This window comes from Ascaphus truei, chromosome 11 (genome assembly GCF_040206685.1).
Source record: "Ascaphus truei isolate aAscTru1 chromosome 11, aAscTru1.hap1, whole genome shotgun sequence".
NCBI lineage: Eukaryota > Metazoa > Chordata > Amphibia > Anura > Ascaphidae > Ascaphus > Ascaphus truei.
This window is the reverse complement of record NC_134493.1, coordinates 12,531,791-12,556,708: the sequence shown is the minus strand read 5'-3', so window position 1 is coordinate 12,556,708 and position 24,918 is coordinate 12,531,791. Positions and strand designations below refer to the sequence as shown.

Below are 24,918 nucleotides of genomic sequence, written 5' to 3'. Positions count from 1 at the left end.
TGTGGTGGTGGGGGGCAAATGGAGTGGTGCTGTGTGGTGGGAGGGCAAACGGAGTGGTGCTGTGTGGTGGGAGCGCAAACGGAGTGGTGCTGTGTGGGGGGGGCAAACGGAGGGGTGCGGTGTGGGGGGGGGGCAAACGGAGGGGTGCGGTGTGGGGGGGGGGGGCAAACAGAGAGGTGCTGTGTGGTGGGGGGCAAACGGAGTGGTGATGTGTGTTGGGGAGGGGCAAACGGGGTGGTGCTGTGTGGTGGGGGGGCAAACGGAGTCGTGCAGTGTGGGGGGGGGCAAACAGAGTGGTGCGGTGTGGGGGTGGGGGGGCAAACTGAGTGGTGCAGTGTGGGGGGGAGCAAACGGGGTGGTGCTGTGTGGTGGGGGGCAAATGGAGTGGTGCAGTGTGGGGGGGGGGGCAAACAGAGTGGTGCGGTATGGGGGTGGGGGGGCAAATGGAGTGGTGTGGCTTGGTGGGGGGGCAAACTGAGTGGTGATGTGTGGTGGGGGGGGCAAACGGAGTAGTGTGGGGGGGCAAACTGAGTGGTGCTGTGTGGTGGGGGCAAATGCAGTGGTGCTGTGTGGTGAGGGGGGGGAAAACGGAGTGGTGGTGTGTGGTGGTGGGGGGGCAAACGGAGTGGTGCGGTGTGGGGGTGGGGGGGGGGGCAAACTGAGTGGTGATGTGTGGTGGTGGGGGGCAAACGGAGTGGTGCTGTGTGGTGGGGTGCAAACGGAGTGGTGCTGTGTGGTGGTGGGCAAATGGAGTGTTGTGGGGGGGGGCAAACGGAGTGGTTCTGTGCGGTGGGGGGGCAAACGGAGGGGTGCTGTGTGGTGGGGGGGCAAACGGAGTGGGGTGGTGTGGTGGGGCAAACGGAGTGGTGCTGTGTGGTGGGGGGGCAAACGGAGTGGGGTGGTGTGGGGGGGCAAACGGAGTGGTACTGTGTGGTGGGGGGGCAAACTGAGTGGTGCTGTGTGGTGGGGGCAAACGGAGTGGTGCTGTGTGGTGGGGGGACAAACGGAGTGGGGTAGTGTGGGGGGTAAACGGAGTGGTACTGTGTGGTGGGGGGGCAAACAGGGTGGTGCTGTGTGGTGGGGGGGCAAATGGAGTGGTGCTGTGTGGGGAGGGGCAAATGGAATGGTGTGGTGTGGGGGTGGGGGGGCAAACAGAGTGGTGATGTGTGGTGAGGGGGGCAAACTGTGTGGTGGGGGGGGGCAAACTGAGTGGTGTGGTGTGGTGGGGGGGGCAAACGGAGTGGTGCTGTGTGGTGGGGGGCAAACGGAGTGGTGCTTTGTGGTGGGGGGGCAAACGGAGTGGTGGGGGGCAAACTGTGTGGTGGGGGGGCAAATGGAGGGGTGCTGTGTGGTGGGGGGGCAAACGGAGTGGTGCTGTGTGGTGGGGGGGCAAACGGAGTGGTGCTGTGTGGTGGGTGGGCAAACGGAGTGGTGCTGTGTGGTGGGGTGGCAAACGGAGTGGTACTGTGTGGTGGGGGGGCAAATTGTGTGGTGGGGGGCAAACGGTATGGTGGGGGGCAAACTGTGTGGTGGGGGGCAAACAGAGTGGTGCTGTGTGGTGGGGGGCAAACAGAGTGGTGCTTTGTGGTGGGGGCAAACGGAGTGGTGCTGTGTGGTTGGGGGGCAAATGGAGTGGTGCTCTGTGGTGGGGGGGGGCAAACGGAGTGGTACTGTGTGGTGCGGGGTGCAAATGGAGTGGTGCTGTGTGGTGGAGGGGGCAAATGGAGTGGTGTGGTGGGGGGCAAACGGAGTGGTGCTGTGTGATGGGAGGGCAAACGGAGTGGTGCTGTGTGGTGGGGGGGCAAACTGAGTGGTGCTGTGTGGTGGGGGGGCAAATGGAGTGGTGCTGTGTGGTGGGGGGGCAAACTGAGTGGTGCTGTGTGGTGGGGGGGCAAACTGAGTGGTGCTGTGTGGTGGGGGGGCAAACGGAGTGGTGCTGTGTGGTGGGGGGGGGGCAAACGGAGTGGTGGGGTGCAAACGGTGTGGTGGGGGGCAAACTGTGTGGTGGTGGGGCAAACTGAGTAGTTTGGTGTGGCTGGGCAAACGGAGTGGTACTGTGTGGGGGGGCAAATGGAGTAGTGTGGTGTGGGGGGGCAAACGGAGTGGTGTGGTGTGGGGGGGCAAACGGAGTGGTGTGGTGTGGGGGGGCAAACGGAGTGGTGTGGTGTGGGGGGGCAAACGGAGTGGTGTGGTGGGGGGGCAATGGAGTGGTGCGGTGGGGGGGGCAAATGGAGTAGTGTGGTGTGGGGGGCAAACGGAGTGGAGTGGTGGGGGGCAAACGGAGTGGTGCGGTGGGGGGGGCAAATGGAGTAGTGTGGTGTGGGGGGCAAACGGAGTGGTGTGGTGTGCGGGGGCAAACAAAGTGGTGTGGTGGGGGGGCAAACGGAGTGGTGGTGGGGCAAACGGAGTGGTGTGGTGGGGGTGGTAAACGGAGTGGTGTGGTGGGGGTGGGCGAGATGAGAGAGCAATGGGGGGGAGATGAGGGAAGGGGGAGAGAGGGGGGTCGGAAGAGAGGGGAGGGAAGGGGTAGAGAGGAAATGGAGACACACAGAGAGAGACACAGAGAGAGACAGCCCCTATCCAGCCAATGACACGCCCCCTCCCGTAATAGCCACGCCCCCCATTCCTGCTCTAAAAATGTTGCAGGACAGTGATCACTCATGCTTGGAGAGCTGGTGATGTCACCGATCTCAAGCATCAAGGAGCTCAGCGGCAGCGTGGACTCAGCCTAAGGCTGAGTCCCCAGTGCGGTCTGTGACATGCGCGCCCGGCGGGGGGGGGGGAGGGAGTGGCACGTGCACAGCGCTAACCGCGATCTGCGGTCTCCAGGAGAAAGGGAAGCTTGCGACGGGAGGGGGCGTGGTCGGGGAGTTGCGGGGGCGTGGCCATTACGTCACGGGGCTGGTTCGTCCTCCGTCGCAAGTTTTGAACTCAATTTGATTGATGTAAAAAGCCCTGCAGCACGGCGCGGCTGCACTTTCAGCGTGACGGTGTCTACTGGGCCCAGCCCCATTGAGGGGCGGTGCTTACACGCACAGCGCACGCCGTGCCGTGCGCACAGGCAGTTACTGGGACCGCAGCTTTAGGCTGTGTCCATAGAGCCTCAGCCCGCACTCCTCCGCACTGACGCTGAGGCTCGCCTGCCCGGTCAGCAGCGATCCCATGGACTGGCAGGCGAGCCAGCGTGCACAATCGGGAGGCGGGGCAGTGATGTTGCTGGGCCAATAGCCGCGGCGACGTTGACGCTGCTTTGCTGTGATTGGAGGTTTTCAGCCGACAGCACGCTGAAAAACAGCATTGGCTGTCGGCTGAAAACCCAACTCCTCAGCACACGTGTGCTGCCTGTTGAGGATGCTGAGGCTCAGCGCGGAGCGTCCGTGCTGCTCAGTGGTGCCTGTCCTTCCATGGCGCAGCCTTAGGCAGCCGCCTGCTTGCGAGCAAAAGCTTTCTTATAACTCCTGCTGGTTGTCAGGTGTCTGCTTCCTCCTGATTACCCAACCATTCCTCCTGGGTTAACCCTCTGAGTGCTGGATGAAGCACTCAGACATATGTCTCCCAGGCATACAGTAACTGTTAGTAGCTGACTTCACCCTGTCACAATGCTCTATAAGGGTTAATACAAAAGTTTAAAGAGGTCCCTCCCTTAAACACAACAAAAGATTGGAACTACCCACAAACAGCTCTTGAGATACAGAAATTATAAACAGACATCTCATCAAGGACATACTGTATGTCTTTTTTAAGAAGGTTTTGAACCCAGTCAGCAATGCAGTTAACACTATTGCTAATTGCACTGGCTCTATTTAATTTTACTTCATCAGAAAATGAGACTATACTGAGCAGTCTTATTTCAGCGATTGAGAAAGCTACTTTATTCCTGAAGAACGAATACCAAGAATTTAATCTTGATGGCGTGGTGGGATTCAAGCTTTTATTAGGTATGTAGTTTGAGTTAAATATGTTTAAAAAGATGAATGGTAATCATTGTTTTATTACTAGATTTGTGTGGAATCTATTTTACCTATTTGTCTGATACAAAGTGCCAATATAAAGAAAAAATGTATCTGTTAAAATAAAATATTAACGTTAAAAGAAAATAATTTGTTCTTCAGAGATATTCAATACTGTACATATATTTGTATATTGCCTTACTTTTTGTCTTGTAATTGTAAGTATTAATACAATATTTATTCACTTTATACCCTTTGCCAACGGTGACTTGTAACCGATTGCCATTTGGAGGTAATAATACTTAAAAATTAATTGCAAATAAAATAAAACAGGTATATGTGTTTTTCATAAATTGTAACACTCTGTGCCTCTTCTAGTTTGCCAGAAAGGGTTTAAAGATTAATATTGCACCATTTCTACAAACAGACAGCTGAACAGATATGTGATTAGAAAAATATCAAAGGATCAAATAAAATCGGATCAGAATAGAGGAAGTAGCAATCTGTCTGAACATTGGATTGGTCATTTCAGTTTTACATTGGGCTGCAAATACATTTTACATGAAATGTGCAAAATAAATTTTTCATGCTAAAGCCAGACCCAGAGCACCTGTTTAAAAGGGCAACATGACCGCATGCTCAGTAGGTGTGGGGGCGAATTGTTGCTAGTGGGGAAGTGAGGGGAGAGGTTATAGGAGGTTATATTAGTAGGGGGGCGCAACTGGTTCCTACCCTTATTACTGGGCTGGTCCAGAAGCAACAGCTCCAGTAGAGCAGGGACTTTGTGATTATGGCCCAATATAGCAGTGACAGTTGAGAGCTTGGGTGGAAGAGGCTCTCATGGACTATGCCTGGGTGACCAGCCCGAGGAGGAAATGGAGAGAAGAGTTGCCGCCTGGCTGCTGGAGAGGATCCTAGGATGAGGGAGTGAATTTAAAGATCTAGATCAAAGTGAGGTGGTATTGTGGTTGAGGATAGGGTGGTCTACGTACAGGAAGCTCATCGTCTTTTGCAGGATGTAACATTTGATCAAATTTTGAATGGTGAACTTGTGAATTTCAGTCACTAATTCAGAGTCTTCTTGTGGAAACTAGATATAGTAAGGTCATCACTGTGTCTGAGTACAAGTTCCTGTATGTGGAGCAATATGGAAGTTGTGAGGCGGTGCAACTGCTTCAAAGAGAAATTGACCAGTGATAACTGCTTTTAAGTACGATAAATGGCTTTTAAGACCGATACTGCCTGCTGCGCGATTCACTAAGCAGTGCTAACAGTGTTTATTGGCCATAAAAGGAATATTTCAGCCTAAAAAAAAAAGTGAAAAAAAAATATGTCCGATCAGGCAAAAAACGGCAAACGTGCCTCTTTTTGCCAATCAGCACGATTCACTAAGCAGTGATAAGTCATTGAACTTTAAAAGCATGCCAGATTTTTGCACCAGCCAAAAGAAATGGAGCAATGAATAAAATCATTGTTTACGTTTTTTCCACCATACAATTAATACAATTGGCCGGTGGGTGTCCCTGGGTGATCCCTTTGGGAGTTCGGGGCCCTCGGGTGATCCCCGCGGGAGACCAGGGCCCTTGGGTGATCCCCGCAGGAGTCCGGGGGTTCCAGCTGGCCTGAGGTACCAATCGTGTGGCCAAAAAAACATAACAGGCAATACTTTGAAACAAATATACCCCCCTCCCCCCTAACGCATACAGTACATTAATGGTCAAAATTACTATTATCCAGATATGGATAATAGTGCATTTGTCCATTAAATAAAACATTAAGCTGCAGAAATAAAATAAATAAAACTTGGACTCACCCCTGCTGGGCTGCCACGATGAAGGCCATCCTCATCACCGTCCATGTCCTCTGTTGCCACAAACAATACAGTACAATCAAAAATACAATCTAATGTCCCCTAACCTCTTAATCAATCACCTTAGCGGTTATTAACCGCTATAGTAATTAAGGGGTTAACCCACCCTCTCCCACTATCCACCCAGGAGGCCTAACCACCTTCCCCAGGCAACTACCCCCACCATTCACCCATTCATTGGTAGAGTGGGTACATCATGCTCATATAATATGGGCATGGTTTACCACTATAGCAAGGAATAAAAAAAACAGGCCCAAATAAAACATTACATTGCAAAATGAACACATTACTAATGCCAATCAAAAAATTGAATGGCACAGTGGGTACATCATGCCCATATGATGAAAAAGAAAGAAGAAAGGGACTTTAGATTTTTTTAACCTGTGGCCCGTTGCTGTTTCGGATCATGGATTGGTTCGAGAGTTTGCGGTAACCATGGGAATCGGAGGGTGAAGACATCTAAAGGTAAGGGGAAAAAATGTATATTTGTTATTTTTCATTTACAGGTTTTTTTATTGTATTTTTTGGGATTGCACACATTCATTGCAAATGTATTTATGTATGGCCCTTTAGGGCTATACATACATACAGTAAGAAGCAATGGTTGTTTTAGCAAAAACTTGCTTGTACAGTATGTATTTTAAATGTATATTGGTTCTTTGTTTTTAAATGTGTATGCTATTTATATTGCATATTGATGTAGTGTTCAGGAATGTTTGCTGGTGTTTTAAATTGTTTTCTTCTGGCTTGATTGGTGTTTGCTTTTTACTGTTGGATTATTTTTTGACTTTTGATTTTGAATGATACAGTTTATTTCGATATTTATTTTATTTATTCATGGTTTTGTTTTGGGGTTTTACAGTACCGACACACTTTATCCGAGTGTGGTCGGTACCGCAAGCCGGGAAATCTCCCGGCTTGCTAGTGGCCGCCCCTCGGCGTGCCGCGCGTCATAGACGCGCGGTCACGCGTCATCGGGAGCGTGCGCACCCTGCACGCGCGTCCAGGGGCTCCCCGAGGGAGCCCTGGTGTCCCGCGATCGCGGGACAGCGGCAGGGGGTTCCGGGGGACCCGGCGGACCCGGCAGCGGTAGGGAGAGCGCCCCGATCGGAGGGCGCTCTTCCGCTGCTTCGGCGCGCGCCCGTCACTCTCGGGCGCGCGCCAGGCTACTGCTGCGGCAGAGAACGGGCAAATGCTCGAATAAACTCTGCCGCAGCAGTAATTGTTTATTCTGGTCTTTATTTTGGATTTGATTAATTGGTTGGTGGTAATTTTGTTCTGTTTACTTCTTTGTTTTTATTTTGAGATTTGTGTTTTTTTTTTTTAGGTTGGCAATTGACTGGCATAGTGTTAAATCATGCCCATATTATATGGGCATGATGTAGCCACTGTGCCATTCCATTGTTTGACATTAGTAATGTGTTCATTTTGCAATGTAATGTTTTTTTATTTGGGCCTGTTTTTATATTGCTTCCCCATTTCTTGCTATAGTGGTAAATCATGCCCATATTATATGGGCATGATGTACCCACTGCACCCATTCATTGGTAGTTGCCTGGGGAGAGTGGTTAGGTCTCCTGGGTGGGTAGTGGGAGAGGGTGGGTTAACCCCTTAATTATATAGTGGTTAATAACCACTAAGGGGGCGGCCCCAGTTACTTCTACGTGCGCTGTGGGTTCAAGCCCTGCCCCCCCAGTCAGGCCGGTCCCAGTTCCTACCTGGGGAAAGGTGCGTGACAGGTTTTCAATCAGGCAGGGAAATTTAAGTTCAGAGTTTGCGACGGAGGCATGGCCACGCCCCCGCTGGCGGTTCAGCCAATGAGGGCGAACCAGCCGCGTGAGGACATGACCACGTCCCTGCAAACCCACCACCATGCCCCCTCCTGTCGCAAATGGTACCTCTCCCTTCAGACCGCAGTGCAGCGCTGTGAATGCGCCACACCCCCCCTGCCGGGCGCACGTGCCACAGTGCTGACTGGGACCTCACTCTTGGGTGATTAAGGGGTTAGCTTAGCCCGCGGGGACCACCAGGGCCTAGGTAGCACATATTACAGGGTTTATTGGACAATTGCCACCAATAAAGCTGCTATTGGCCCTTAACCCCTTCATTGACGTAGCGACTAGCCGATAAGGTAATGAAGCTGCTTTTAATGTATTTTTTTTAATAGTGTGCGGGAACAGGGGGTCTCCTGAGCTGAACCGTTTTGATTTCTGGCTCAGGAACCCCCTGCTTCCCGAGTTACAGGCCCCGGTATGAGGCATCGGTTGCCAGTGTCGGCGCCATTTTTAAAGTGTCAACATTACATGATGCGGGATATTTAAATAATGGAGGAGATATCGGCACCCCATATCTGGGCCTGTAACTCGGGAAGCAGGGGGTCCCTGAGGCTGAAATCAATGCGGTTCATCTTGGGAGACCCCCTGCTCCCGCACACTATTAATAAAAATTATATTAATGCTGCTTCATTACCATAGCGGATAGCCGCTACGGTAATTCATTTTTTTTATTGATATGTGTTTTGATACTAGTGTAGATGAGCAGGGGGTCTCCTGAGCTGAACTGCATTGGTTTCAGCCTCGGGACCTCCTACTTCATGAGATACAGGTCCCATTATGGGGTGCCAGTATCCCCCTGCATGATCTAAATCCACCAGTCACGTGACGCGGGAGTTTTAAAAGCACAGGGGATACCAGCACCCCATAACGGGGCCTGTATCTCATGAAGTAGGGGGTCCCCTAGGCTGAACCCTATTTGGTTCAGCTCAAGAGACCCCTGCATATGTACACAAGTATTAAAATATATATGTATAATGTACAATCGCCTATAAGAGCCGTGAATGGAGACGCAGCGTCTCCATGCAGTTCTTACAGGCTGCTTTTTTTTCTATCAGCTATCGTGCTTTAGAATTTTAAGCATGATAGTAAGGGGGAAAAACAGCTCGCGCGTTCGGGCATGTTTTTGCCCGCACCTAATCACTTCTTAGTGAATCCCGCGTCTGGCTTCATTTTTTATCGTGGGATTACAAATTTTCCAATCGGGCGCAAAGTTCACTGCTTAGTCAATTGCCTCCTGAGTTCTAAATATACACACTATATGGACTTTCCTCCTAGCATTGCTAGGGGTTTTTGACTCCCACCATCTCTAACTGTTTGTGGAGCACCCTATGATATCCATATTTTACCACCTCCCTAAAATTCATAAAAGTCTTGACCATCCTCCAGGGCGGCTGATTGTGTCTGGGGTGGAGTGGATGACATCCAGCATATCCCAAAATTTGGATCATTATTTACAGCCAAATATCATCCTACTCAAATCATATGAGGGACACGCTGCATGTCATCGACTTCACCAAGTACAGAGAAGCAACACAAGGCACATTCGTATTTTAGTTACTCTAATTTATTAAAGCCAATGCACAGCGTTTCGACCCATAGTTCTTTCTCAAGTTAAATAAAGTGGCATACTGTGAATGTCCAATAATGTCCTTCTTATAGCCCCCACCTTCCCATAGTGCCGTACTGCACCGACACACTTTATTCGAGCAAATACCCAGTATGTACCTGGCAGATACCTGGAATGCGCCGCTCCTCACCTCTGACAAGCCCCGTTGCGTTTGCCTTCCCAGCCTGGGTTCATGCCTGGCTGACGGGCGGCTGATCTGTTTAATTATAATGATTAGGATTTAATAGGCTGCAATGCTTCGCGTGTCTACCAGATGGCATAAATTCATGAATTGTAATGCAGTATATATATATATACTGTGCAGTATTGCAGCCAGCGGGAATAAAATGCTTCAATCCCTGCCTGGAAAATAACCCAATGCACTCGGTCAGAAAACAGTCACAAACCTCAATACACCCGGGTATACCCGAATTCGTGGGACTAGCCGAGCTCGAATAAAGTGTGTCGCCAGTGTATGTTGATTTAACCACGATCTTCCTCACGTGCTGATGTAACTGCAGTTCAGCTTATCTCTTCTGCTTCTGCGATTGGTCCTCACACTGTCACGTGCTGTATCCTCGACATCTGACGTCATCACATAGTCTGATGTCATCATGTGTTCCCCACGAGGGTACCTTTTTTGCTTGATTCCTCGTTTTCCTACACGGGATGCATCCGACTCCATCACGGTATTGTGTGTAGTCCTCTCTACCGACAGATCAGTTGACGTCATCACGCATCCTTCACACGGCTATCCGGTCGTCAAGGCACCCAGTATTTCTCCACAGGGTGTCTGACATCATCACGATCCTCGGTGTAATCGCTGAAGCCTTTGTTAATGCTATTATGGTGATCCCTCTTGTAGTTTGGCCATGAGTTTCCTAATTTACTCGGCATGAAGTCGTTCAGAGATCCCTTCTTCCAGGCACATAGAACATAAATAAGGCTGAATCAGTGGATATCAACAATCGTTGTCAGTCATCATTAACCCAACTGTGTCCAGTGAGAATTTAATATTAAAATAAATTTAAATTTAAAAGGATGTTTGTTGTAAAGTAGTACAATCATAACTGTATATGAATTATTAATTGTCATGTTCCAGAAAGTAACTGATCTTCAACATATGTATCCAAAATTCCAGCAAACAGTGGCAGCAGCCTGAAATACAAAAAAGACACTTGTTATAATTACCTTCCTTCAACGAAACAACCTAGAGATAGATAATCATTTAACCCATTAGGGTATACCGTGTCAAGAGTATAGATCCAATATGACTCTCACTGTAGCAATAATATATCCTTTTCTATTCCTGGTTTTACTTTTTGCACATGTTCAATACCCATCAATTTTAATGAAGATATTTTGTGGTTAGAATGATTGCAATGTTTCATTAAAGCAGTTTCCTCATCACGATGACTTATTTTGCTTTTGTGCTCGATAAACCTTGTTTTAAGCATCCTGTTGGTCTTCCCTATGTAACATAGGCCACAGGGGCTTTTAATCATGTATACAATATTAGTAGTGGTACAGGTTATGCGGTCCTTGATTTTAAACATCTTTCCACTTCTGGGGTGATGGAATTGATCCCCTGTATTAAGACTATTGCATACACGGCAGCTTTGACATTTACTGTAAAACATCCTGGTTTAGGAGTGCTTAAAAAATGCGGAGTTGACTAATAATTTTTATAATCTGCTCTAATAAGTATGTCCTTGAGATTTTCACCCCTTTTATACGCAAATCTTGGGAACCTTACAAATTTTATTCAAGATCTCAACTGTCTGTAAAACTTTCCAATGTGATTTTACACTGGCGGTGGTGAATTTAGTGACAAATGTAATTCTATCATTTGCTTTTGTACCCACTGGATTTTTTGGTATCATAGTAAATTCCGTATCAATTACCGATCTCTTTTGTCCCCTATTATGAAACGTCTCTCAAATTCCTTAAGCGTTTCTTAAAGTTGTTGTTACCTATCAAAATGCGTGTTGCCCTACCCTTCTGGGAGAATGGTAACATATGTTGGAGACGTTCTGGGTGGAAACTGGATGCGTGCAATGTTGCATTTCTGTCGGTAGGTTTCCTGTATAGATCACTGTGCAGTGTACCATCTACATTGGTCAGTAATACATCAAGAAAATAAATTTGACTACTGCTCCAGTTTTTAGTGAAGTGTACTTAGAAGTATTTAGTCCATTTAAATAGTCAAAGAACCGTTTGAGTTCATCAGATGTGCCTTCCCACAAAAAGAATAGATGGTCTATGTATCGACAGTAGAAAAACATTTTATTGTAATACTCAGATGGAAAAATAAAATTCTCCTCAAAATCAGCCATGAAAAGATTGGCGTACAAGGGTGCCCATCTCTGTTCCTAAGGTTTGTAAGTAAAATGTTTGTTCAAATTTGATTTTTTTTTTTTTTTTTTTTTTTTTTATAAAGGCTGAAATGAAGGCAAAGCATAATGTAATCTACGGGGGATTATTTTTGTGTTTCCTCCAATTTCTGTCTGATGATATTTAGGTAATCCTCATGTGGAATTATGGTGTATTAATTTGTTTCGTCCATTGTTACCATTAAGATGTCTTTCCCTTCTAATGGTATGGATCGTATTTTTTGCAAAAAATAAAGTGTCTGTAATATATGATCTGCTTTTAATGTATGTATGTATGTATGTATGTATGTCTTTATTTGTATAGCGCCATTAATGTACATAGCGCTTCACAGCAGTAATAGTTACAATCATATAAATAATAAGATATAAATAACACAAAGGGTAGAAGTGTTTCAGACTTAAAAGTAACATTTAGGAAAAGGAGTCCCTGCTCTGAAGAGCTTACAATCTAATTTGTTGGTAGGAAGAACATACAGAGACATTAGGAGGGCATTCTGGTAAGTGCATCTGCAAGGGGCCAAAGTTAGTGTATGAGGTGTTAATTATCAGCCACGGAGCTACTCATATGCTTCCTTAAGCAGGTGTGTTTTAAGGTGGTTTTTAAAGGTGGATAGAGAGGGTGCTAGTCGGATATTGAGGGGAAGGGCATTCCAGAGGTGTGGGGCAGTTGGTGTGAAGGATTTAAGGCGGGAGAGGGCTTTGGAAACAAAAGGGGTAGAGAGAAGACTTCCTTGAGCAGAATGCAAGAGTCAGGATTGTGTATAGCGAGAAATTAGGGTTGAGATGTAAGGAGGAGCAGAAGAGTGTAACGCTTTAAAAGTGAGAAGGAGAATTGAGTGTGTGATACAGGATTTGATAGGAAGCCAGGAGAGTGATTTCATCAGGGGAGACGCTGAGACAGATTTAGGACCAGTGGTTGTAAAAAAGTGTCTACATATAATGCCAGAGGTTTTTTAATTGAATTTGTTGCTGAAATAATCGGCCTACCTGGTGGGTTATGTAACCCTTGTGAATTTTAGGCAACAAATCACTGGCCTTATTGGATTTTTCATTGTCAAAAATTAACCTCTTCCTCATTTAGTCATAGGTTATTAAGGCCTAACTGAAGCATACCCTTGAGTTCTAACTGGTATCCAGGTGTTGGATCATGATCAAGTTTGGAATAACACGCTTGATTAGATAATTGTCTCATGGCCTCTGCTTTATAATGGCTATAGTTTTGTACAACTAATGCCCCTCCTTCATCCGCTTTTAAAAAAAATATCTTTGTTTTCTCTCTGAGTTTTTAAGGCAGTATTTTGTTCAAGTATTAAGTTAAACCGTATGATTTCTTTCAAAATAGTTCTTTATAATTCAATAAAATATTTAGGGATCCATATCACCAAAGATGCAAAAAGCATCTACAAAGCAAACTATCCCAAACTGATTTGGACTCTAAAACAAGACCTAATCAGATGGTCTTCCAAGAAGATTTCTTGGATTGGAAGAATTCACAGCGTTAAGATGAATCTACTTCCCCGAATTCTATACCTCTTCCAGACATTACCTGTGCCACTCAAACTGAAGGACATACTCTCACTTCAGTCTGAAATATCTAATTTTATCTGGGGAGGTAAAAAACCGAGAGTAAATAAATTAACTATGAAAAGACCTACCTCAGCCGGTGGCCTAGCGGTACCCTGCCTGTCGTCATATTTTAAAGCGGCTCAACTAAGCCAGATCATACAATGGCATTCCGACCCCAAATTAAAAAAATGGGTAGAGCTCGAACACGCGGCCTGCTCCCCTTTAGAGCTTAACAATTTAATTTGGCTACCTAAAACTTTAAGGAAAAACACTATTTTACCGCTTACCTCAATGACTAACTCCATATCTGTTTGGGAAGCTTCACGATTAAAAAACTCACTCACCTCAGGAAGTTCTCTGATGTCACCCATTTGGAACAATCCTAGCTTTGCACCTGGTCTTATTGGTCATACTCACTCAATTTGGAAACAAAAAGGCTATGATAGACTCAAAGATCTGGAGGGCTATGATCTAAAAATTAAATCTTTTGACCATCTCAGATTAGAAAAAGACATTCCCCACGCTGAACTCTATAAATACCTCCAGCTCAGATTATTTTATAATAAATTCGCCCCATACCCCCCGTTGACGAATTTTGAAAAGCTCTGTCGGGCAGAAACCGACACTAAGGGACTTATATCTATGATATATGGAGAGGTAATCGAACCTGCAGCTTCAAAACAACAATCGCCTTCATTCCGTATCCAATGGGAAAAGGACCTAGGGGAGACCCTAGACGACGAAGAATGGACTACTATATTCCTGGGAGCAGCAAAAAGCTCGATATGCACCACACTGAAGGAGAACGCATATAAAGTTCTTATGAGATGGTACCTCACCCCACTCAAATTATCTAAATTTATACCAGGGTCCTCTCCATTGTGCCCTAAATGTGGAGGAACAGCTGACCTGTTACATATGCTGTGGTCTTGCCTGATGATATCCCCGATATGGGAAAAGATCAGAAATTGGATCCAGAGAATATTCGATCTCACTATTCCCCCTGACCCGTGGCTGTTTCTCATGAACAGACCCATAAAGGTCCTATCAAAATCACACAATACACTTATTGCACATTTTGCTCTAGCTACGCGGTGCGAGATCGCAGCATTATGGAAACGCCCCGATATCCCAATTATCCCAAAAATTCGGAATCGCATTTGGTTTATCTGCCAGATGGAAAAGTTAACGAGTTTAGTTAATGACACTGCCGACAATTATCTAAAAGTCTGGGCTCCTTGGCTTGCCCAAACAGACATCCCTGGGGTAGAGCGTGACACAATTTGGCTATAATAGTTATAAATGCGTTCTCCTTTGGGGGCATATAAACCAACCCCACAACGAGAACCTCACACTCCATATACCCATTCACTTATACCGCTGAAAGACCGCGTTAGCTGATTCACAACCTTCACGCCGCCACGTTGCCTCCTGGGAGCGGATGCATCCTTATCCTCAGATCCCCCTTCCCTCTCTCCTTCGCCTCACCCCCTCCTTTACCTCCTCCCCCCTTTTTGTTTTATTTATTATTTATTATAATAATTATCATTTACCCCAATACCTTACAGTACGAATGAAGATTCTCACTCACGTGGTTAAGAAGGGCTTGAAAAACTATGTGAGTTCATTATGCCTCTGTTATTGTATATGGTATGCTAAATATGCACCCGATGTATTTTTTCTATGTATATCATGCATTTATGTATAATAAAATACAAGTTATAAAAAAAAAAATAGTTCTTTATATAATTTTTTACTAACCGCATAAACACACTAACGCCTGAATTTTTAAATGGTGCAGTGAACCTGGATTTAAGCTTACACGTGTTGGCTTTTACCTGTGTCTGTTGCTGCCACTGTTGTTCTGGCAGGTCTGTCGTTTTGCTGCAAAAGAAGGACTTAAATAGTTCCACTTCAAGTTCAAATTGATTTGGCCTTGTCGTAGGAAGAAATGAGGGTCCCTTGGACAAAATAGCAACTTCCATTTGTGTTAGTTGATAATTGGATACATTAATAACCAAGTTGTGTTTACTCTGTGATGGTGCTCGTCTCAAATCGGGAAGCGGACCCATAGGGCTGAGGTAGGGATACAAATAAACCGACCCGGGCCCAGGGACAGAGTCCTCTAAGAGTATCTGTAGTCGGTATGGAAACAGGGGTCAGGGCTGGCGGCAGAGTTGCAAAGTCAGTGAGACAGGCGGAGGTCAGGGCAGGTGGAATGCAGCGAGGTCTGGGTCACGGGCTGGGGTCAGCACCAGGAAATCAAAATAGGCAAAAGGGTAAGGCGTAGCTGCAAAGACCAACAGGAGCTGCAAATGGTAGAACTTTGCTCGGCGACTCCCTATAGTAACTGCAGCCTTATAAAGCAGGTCGCCAGTACCCAAAATGGCCACAGTGAGCAGAAAGGGCAGGAGAAACAGAAAACCTGGAGCGTAGTGAAAACCCGGCATGGATCAAGCAGAATCCTTACATAATCATAGCTGACATAGACAGATCACTGGGGTAGTCCTTGGGTATTCTTGTGCTCCTCCTTGTTTCCGTCTTTTCTTTGTTATTTTTCCTTTTTCCCTGTCTAAAAAAGATGATCCCCCTGGTGTCTGTGGATGTGCTCCTTCTATTGAAGAACCAGTATCTGAGCCACTGGTAACAACAGTTGTCTTCCCGGAAATTGTCTTAGATCATGTGGGATAATTAGGACGTCTTTCTAATTTCTTCCATTGATATACATTGTATTGTATGTCTTTATTTATATAGCGCCATAAATGTACATAGCACTTCACAATAGTAATACATGTTGTAATCATATAAATAACAAATAATATAAATAGCATGTCATGGAATAAGTGCTTCAGACATAAAAGTAACATTAAGGAAGAGGAGTCTCAGCTCTGAGGCACTTACAATCTAATTGGTAGGTAGGGGAATGTATAGAGACAATATGAGGGAATTCTAGTAATTGCGTCTGCAGGGGGCCACGCTTTATGTATCATGTGTCCAGGATTATCCACAGTGCTAATCATATGCTTCTTTAAGCAAATGTGTCTTAAGGTGGGTCTTAAAGGTGGATAGAGTGGGTGCTAGTCGGGTATTGAGGGGAAGGGCATTCCAGAGGTGCGAGGCAGTCGGTGAGAAAGGTTTAAGGAGGGAGAGGGCTTTAGATAAAAAGGGGGTAGAGGAAAGACATCCTTGAGAAGAACGCAAGAGTCGGGATGGTGCATAGCGAGAAATTAGGGCTGAGATGTAAGGAGGGGCAGAAGAGTGTAAAGCTTTAAAAGTGAGGAGGAGAATTGAGTGTGAGATGCGGGATTTGATCGGAAGCCAGGAGAGGGATTTCAGGAGGGGAGACACGGAGACAGATTTAGGAAAGGAGTAGAGGGATTCTGGCAGCAGCGTTTAGGATAGATTGTAGGGGAGACAGGTGAGAGGCAGGGAGGCCGGACAGCAGGAAGTTGCAGTAATCGAGACGGGAAAGAATGAAGGCCTGAGTCAGAGTTTTAGCAGTCGAGTAACAGAAGAAAGGGCGTATCTTTGTGATATTGCAGAGGAAAAAGCGACAAGTTTTGAATGTGAGAGGAGAATGTGAGAGAGGAATAGTGTGACCCCTAGGCAGCGTGCTTGGGCTACTGGGGGAATGATCGTATTTCCAACAGTAATATGGAAGGAGGTAGTAGGGCAAGGTTTGGGAGGAAGTATAAGGAGCTTTGTTTTTGCCATGTAAAGTTTCAGTCGGCGGATGGCCATCCAGGATGATATTCCAGAGAGACATTCAGAAACTTTGGTCTGTATAGCAGGTGTAAGGTCAGGGGTTGAAAGGTAAATTTGTGTGTCGTCAGCATAGAGGTGATATTTAAACCCAAAAGATGTGATTAGGTCACCTAGAGAGAGTGTGTAAAGAGAAAAGAGAAGGGGTCCCAGCACAGAGCCCTGGGGTACCCCCACAGAGAGATCATAATTACATAGTTGCATAGTAGATGAGGTTGAAAAAAGACACTGTAGGTCCATCAAGTTCAACCTATGCTAAATTTAGAAAACAGATACTTTATCCTATATCTATACTTACTTATTGATCCAGAGGAACGCAAACAAAAAACCCCATTAAGGGGAAAAATTAATTCCTTCCTGACTCCATGAATTGGCAATCGGATTAATCCCTGGATCAACATCCTTCCCATGTATACTTATTTGATATATCCCTGTATACCTTTCCCATCTAAAAAGATGTCCAACCTTTTTTTTAAACAAATCTATTGTATCTGCCATCACAGTCTCCATGCGTAATGAATTCACATTTTAACTGCCCTTACTGTAAAGAACCCTTTCCTTTGTTGCTGGTGAAATTTCCTTTCCTCCAACCTTAAGGGATGGCCCGAGTCCTTAGTACTGCCCGTGGGATGAATAGTTCTTTTGAAAGCTCCTTGTATTGTCCCGAATATATTTGTATATAGTTATCATATCCCCTCTTAGACACCTCTTTTCTAATGTAAATAAATCTAATTTAGCTAGCCTCTCCTCATAAGTTAGATTGTCCATCCCCTTTATTAATTTGGTGTCTCTTCCCTGCACTCTCTCAAGTTCCATAATGTCTTTTCTTAGGATTGGTGCCCAAAATTGTACTCCATATTCAAGGTGTGGTCTTACTAGTGCTTTGTAAAGGGGCATCATTAAGTTTACTTCCCTTCCATCCATTGCCCGTTTGATGCAAGATAAGATCTTGTTTGCCTTTGCAGCTACTGCATGACATTGGGCACTATTGCTAAGCACTCCTAAATCCTTCTCCATCAAGGATTCCCCCAGTATATCTCCATTTAATTTGTAAGTTGCCTTTTTATTCTTGCATCCCAAATGCATAACCTTACATTTATCTGTATTAAACCTCATTTGCCATATACCTGCCCAGGTTTCCAGTCTCTCCAAGTCCTTCTGAAGAGAAATTACATCCTGCTCTGATTCGATTACCTTACACAATTTAGTATCATCAGCAAAGATGGAGACTTTGCTCTTGATTCCAAACTCAAGGTCATTAATAAACAAGTTAAAAAGCAGGGGTCCCAGTACCGATCCCTGAGGTACTCCACTCACGACTTTCGCCCAACCTGAAAAATGTTCCATTTATGACAACCCTCAGTTGTCTGTCCTTTAACCAGTTTTCAATCCAGGTGCATATATTATTACGGAGTCCAATTTTCTATATTTTGTACACCAACCTCTTGTGTGAAACCGTATCAAAAGCCTTTGCCAAATCTAAGTAGACCACATCAACTGCATTACCCTGGTCTAAATTCCTACTTACCTCCTCAAAGAAACAAATAAGGTTAGTTTGGCAAGATCTATCCTTCATAAATCCATGCTGACTATTACTAATAATTTTGTTTTCCTTTAAGTATTCCTGAATGTTATCCCGTATTAAACCTTCAAGTTGTTTCCCTACTATTGAAGTCAGGCTTACAGGTCTGTAATTTCCCGGTTGTGATCTAGCTCCCTTTTTAAATATAGGCACCACATCTGCTTTACGCCAATCTTGTGATACTGAGCCTGTGGAAATGGAGTCCTTGAATATTAAATATAATGGTTTGGCTATTACTGAGCTTAACTCCTTGAGAGCTCTTGGATGTATGCCATCGGGGCCAGGTGCCTTATTTACTTACATTTTTTCAAGTCGCTTATGAACTTCTTCCTCAGTTAACCAATTGGTCATTAATATGGAGGTTGTGGCTCCTCTAACGGCACTACTATTGAACTTCATTCTTCCCTGGTAAACACAGAGGCAAAGAATTTGTTTAATACCTCTGCTTTTTCCTTATCTCCAATAATCTGCCTACCCATCTCACACTGAAAGGGTCCTATATTTTCTTTTCTCATTTTTTTGTTATTAAGGTACTTAAAGAACTTTTTAGGGTTGACCTTACTTTCTATTGCAATCCTTTTTTCATTATCCATTTTTGCTAATTTGATTGCCCTTTTGCAATTTTTGTTACATTCCTTATAATTCTGATACGATGTCTCTGTCCCTTCTGATTTTAAAGAATCTAAACGCCTTCCTCTTCTTGTCCATTTCCTCCCCTACCTGTTTATTTAGCCACATTGTTTTTGACTTATTTCTTTTATACTTATTACCCAAGGGTATACACTGATGAGTGTGTTTTTATAGCAATGTTTTAAAAACTGCCCATTTATCTTCTACATTTTTCCCTACAAAAACATCATCCCATTGTATTACTACTAGATTAGACCTCAGTTTATTAAAATCTGCCTTACTAAAATTTAAGGTCTTTGTTGAACCCAAGTAATCTGTTTTTTGATCATTTATTTCAAATGAGACCATGTTATGATCACTGTTACCCAAATGTTCCAGGACTTGAATATTTGTTATTACTTCTACATTGTTTGATATGACCAAATCCAGTATTGCCCCTCTCCTGGTTGGTTCCTCAATAATTTGGGTCATATCATTGTCTTTAAGCACCCCTAAAAACCTGTTTCCTTTTGTTGTAACGCTAATCTCATTGCCCCAGTTTATGTCTGGATAATTAAAATCCCCCATTATGCAAACATTACCCAGTTTTGATGCCTTCTCCGTTTACAAATGTATTTTAGCTTCCTCAATCTCACAGATATTTGGTGGTTTATAGCATATTCCCACAAACATTTTCTTTATACTTTTACCTCCACTGCTAATTTCTATCCACAAGGTCTCTACATTTTCATCATTCCCTTCATAAACATCATCCCTTATAATATGTTTTAGATAAGTTTAACATATAAACATACTCCACCTCCCCTTCTATTTGTTCGATCCTTCCGAAAAAGAGAATAACCCTCTAAATTAACTGTCCAGTCATGAGTTTCATCCCACCATGTTTCAGTAATGCCTATGATATCATACTGCTCCCTTGCATCTATTAATTCAAGCTCCCCCATTTTATCTGTCAGGCTTCTTGCATTAGCAAGCATGCATTTCAGTTTTTTTTCAGCCTGTACTATCATCTTATCTGCTCCTTCATTTCCGATGGAGGAGGAGGTGGTGTTAGCAAAAGAGACACTGAAAGTACGATGGGAGAGGTAGGAGGAGATCCAGGATAGAGCTTTGTTACGAATACCAAGAGTATGGAGAATGTGGAGGAGAAGAGGGTGGTCCACGGTGTCAAATGCTGAGGAGAGGTCGAGTAATATGAACAGAGTGTAATGACCTCTGTCTTTGGCAGCATGGAGGTCGTCGGTTATTTAGTGAGGGCTGTTTCAGTAGAGTGAGCAGTGCGGAAGCCAGATTGTAGAGGGTCTAGAAGAGAATAGGTGTTGAGAAAGTGTAGCAATCGAGAGAATATAAGACTTTCAAGGAGTTTAGACGCAAAAGGCAGGAGGGAGACAGGTCGATAGTTAGGACAGGTAGGGTCAAGCTTGCTGTTTTTGAGTAATGGTATAATGGTTGCATGCTTGGAGGATGGAAAGGTACCAGAGTAGAGGGAAGAGTTAAAAATCTGTGTGAGCATAGGGATTTTAGAAGGAGCAAGAGGTTTTAGGAGATGGGAAGGAATGGGATCAAGAGGGCAGGTGGTAAATGGAGAAGAGGAGATCAGCAGTGACACATCCTGCTCTGAGATAGCAGAAAAAGAGTCAAGAAAAGCATGAGGAGAGTTAGGAAGCGGTGTGGGATGGGAGGAGGCAACAGATGGGATGTTCTGACGTATGAATTCCACCTTTTTCCTTAAAGTCAGTAAAGTCCTGAGGTGAGATGGAGGAAGAAGAGGCAGTCGAGGGTGGTCTGAGTAGAGAGTCAAAGACAGAAAAGAGTCAGTGTGGGTTAGACTTGTGTGTGTTGATTAGTGATGAAAAGTAGGTTTGTTTGGCCTGAGAGAGGGCAGAGTTGAAACAGGACAGCATAAATTTGTAGTGAAGGAAGTCTGCGAGCGTATGAGATTTCCTCCAGAGGCGTTCAGAGGAGCGAGTGGAGGAACGCAGCATGCGTGTGTGGGAATTTAGCCAGGGTCTGGGGTTAGAAGGGCGAGGACGGCAGAGAGAAAGCGGGGCATGTAGATCAATAGAGGAGGATAAGGCAGAGGGTCTGAAGCAGAACTGAGAGAAGAGAGGGAGGAGCGTAAAGTGGAATCAAAAGCTGGTAGGTTAATAGCGCGCAGGTTTCTGCAAAAACAAGGGCTAGATGGAGAGGGGGAGAAGCGAGAGAGAGTAAATGAGACGAGGTGATGGTCAGAGAGGAAAAGGAGAAATGGAGAAATCGGTGAGAGAAGTTTTTAGTGAAAACCAGGTATAGGTAGTGGCCATCTTTGTGGGTGCTGGCTGCAGTCCACTGTTGAAGACCAAAAGAAGAGGTTAGAGAGAGATTGTTTTCATTATAGTCAGATTATTTTTTTAAATGTTTGTTTTTTAAAGTGAACTAGATCATCTTTAAATTTCTTCATTCTAACTTTCAACTCCTCTAATTATAATTTCGATTTTCAAAATGTCATGCCTGACTTTACTCAGTTGAATTCCCACCTCTTCTATCACTAGGAGAATCAGATCTAATGATGCTTTATTTAGGATCCTACAACAATTATCGCAGAATTTATTCTTTTCACTCCTTTTTGTGGGGCAATTTCTAATTCTAACGCCTTTTAAGAATTCATTTCTGCTTGTAATGTTCAGTCAGTGTGTTTCCATGAGAGAAAAGTTTAATTTCCTTCTTTTGTGATCAGTAGGTCTTTCTAGTCCAAAAGCTTCTTCTGGGGTTGACTTAAATAGTATTTATTTCATCATCATTAAATGTCTTGATCTCTGCTCTGTTTGTTAATCCCAATTAGAGATTAACTGTAACTCTTGCGATCACCACAAACAAGGCGGGACCCCGGTACTGAGGTGGGAAAGTATGAAACTGCGCACCCACAGCAGCGGAGGCACGTCTGGAGGGTGGATAGTCAAGATCGCCAGGTCTGGGCAGGAGAGAGTGGTTTAGTCTTGATACTTGCCGAGGTTGTAGGTAGGTGCCAGGAGAGTAGTCAGTGTCTGGAGTGCCGTGGTCTGGGGTTGGAGCCAGTAGGAAGGTAGTTGGTCTGATAGTCGTGGTCAGGGATGGAGAATAGCGGATGGTCAGAGGCAAACCGGGGTCGTTAATCCAGAGAGAGGTCCTAAAGTCAAGCCGGGTCAGTACACAGAAGAGATAAGCAGCAGAGGGTTAAAGCACAACAGGTACAAGGCAAGGCAGGTACGCTGGAACACAAGGCTACCATGAACTATGCTCAACCAAAGAATGAAAGGAAAGGCTGAGCATATATAGGAGAGCTGGATGAATAGGAGTGAGGGGAGGAGCGGAGGCGTGGCCTCTGGAAGCAGGGATAGGCTGCAAGGTGCAGAAGACAGGTGGGAGAGAGATTAGTGTTGACGCGCAGCTGGCGAGTGGTGCACGCGCGTCATGTGTGCGTGTACCGCGCTGTACCAGCAGAGGGGCGGAGCCAAGCGCAGTGTGATCTCTGAACGCCCTCTGTTGGCGCCTGCCCTCCATGGGCGCGCGCTCTGTAAGGTGCGCAGAAGGCTGTACAGCAGGAGACAAGGAGTAAGCGCGCCGTGAGGAACGCACTCTCTGACCGCTAGCAGCGGGCTGCTGTGCAGAAGGAGGTAAGGAGGGAACACGCCGCAGGGGACGTGTTCCCCAATTCCTTACATTCACTAAGCCTGCCATATATTATAAACAATCCTCCATTCACTTGAAACAGAAATAAAAAATATCCCAAAAAGGATCAGAGCACCTGTGAATGGCAGGTCCTCCAAATATATACATTTCAATTGACTCCACCAAGGACATCCAGTGGAAGTCAACTTACCTGTGGGCCACCTGCGATGTATCTTCTTTATACACATGTATCGAGCATCGCTGGGGTGTAAATACAGTTAATTATGAACAGAGAAAGTTTTTGCTATTTAGCATGGAATTTATTTTACAGAACAATTATTTTTTGTTTGAGAACATTTTTTTATTTACAGACATGTGGAACGGCCATGGGCACCAGGTTCGCCCATAGCTATGCTAACCTATACATGGGGTTGTGGGAGGACCTCCATGTGTGGGTGAATGCTAGGCTGGGGGTGGGCCTGGTGTTCTATGGCTGTTTAATCAACGATATCATTTTGATTTGGGATGGTGAGGAAAAGGAACTGTCTGCGTTGTAAAAACATTGAACGAGAACGATATTGGATTAAAATTTACATATCAGATACATCCCACGCAGATTACTTTCCTGGATATTGAATTATTCACATGTTTGGGTGACCACCAAATTTATAAGAAAACACATTTTAAAGAGGTCACTGTAGACTATCTGCACGCTTCCAGCAATCGCCATATTAAATGGTAGGAATATTTTCCAAAGATGCAATTTTATAGGATCAAGAGGAACTGCACATTATAAAATTATTACATCAAACAGTCAAGAACTAGTGACCACATTTCTGGGCAAGGGATATAGTAAGGATCAAGTACTGAAGGCATTTAATGAAGTGAGGCAAGCTGATATGAACACTCTTCTATCACAATCCAAATGTAAAAATCAATCAAGACGGTTTAAGCCCATACTTCATGTGTAGCGAATAATGAGCCAGGTCAGATTCAGGCTAGCTATCTTCTATTTATTACGAGGTTCAATCAAGCGGCTTCATTGATGAAGGGGGTCCTTGGGAAACACTGGAGTATTCTCCAGAGTGATCCCATTCTAGGACCATCTCTACCCCTATGATTCCCATTACGTACAAGCATGCAAATTTTTTTTTAAATATCTTGGCACCAAGTAAACTCAGGAACATCACAAATGGGATATCAAGTTCTGTTAATTCACATCAAGGCAACCATGTCTGTGGGAGAAAACAATGTTTAACATGCAGGCATTTGGTTGTCCAAAATTCCTTTAGGTCATTTTCTAAAAGAATTACACAAGGTTAAAGGAAGGATTAATTGTCTTTCATCATTTGTCATCCATATGATATCGTGTTCTTGCGGCCACAGTATGTGTGTCGCACGATTTGTACCATTAGCACAAGATTTCTAGAAGATAGAAGGAACGTCATAAATGGGAATCATAGAGTTGATGAAGGAGAAATGGAGCACTACTGAAACAAAAGAACTACCAGAGAGTGGGTCCCAAAATAAAAGCCGTTTTAATGGATCAGTGCATGGGTACAAAAAACGAGCCCTAAGGCCCCACCAAAGCTTTTCGAGCTACCCGCTCTTTATCAAGGTGCATACTGATCCTTACAAAACCCATACCTGATATACATTAATTTTTCCGCCATTCGCCGCCATCTATCCGTCGCCGAGACGCGTCACAAGTGGTGCGCCATGCGCGGCATAGAGTGGTGATGTCAGCGCATCTTTGAACGTATAATAACAACCAAAACTTTATTAACACTCGAACTCAACATAATTATAACTATGAAAACTTTATTAACAAACAGAGACCTAGCAATATACGAAGCCTTTGTATGTATATAGATACATATGAGTGAAAACAGAATAAAAACTATTTTAAAAGAAATGGTTAATGTGAAAAACCTTTTGTAGATGGACAATAAGACCTCATCTCTCTACACCTGAAAAGAAAAAATATGTAGGTGTATATATACAAAGAACTAGGAAATAGAGAACGTGTGTATATATATATATATATATATATATAATGAAAAACTATCTATTCTTATGTATACACATATTCTAATT

At 44.7% G+C, this 24,918-nt stretch overlaps 1 protein-coding gene across 1 annotated transcript in view; it reads left to right on the top strand.

Moving 5' to 3' along the window:
* The first annotated feature begins 3,766 nt into the window (after positions 1–3,766).
* The window catches only part of C11H16orf89 (chromosome 11 C16orf89 homolog), a 131,153-nt gene continuing 110,001 nt past the window's right edge, over positions 3,767–24,918 (top strand). The window contains exon 1 of the mRNA XM_075565278.1: positions 3,767–3,938. Within this exon, the coding sequence (XP_075421393.1) occupies positions 3,767–3,938 (172 nt within the window). The remainder of the gene's footprint in view (positions 3,939–24,918) is intronic.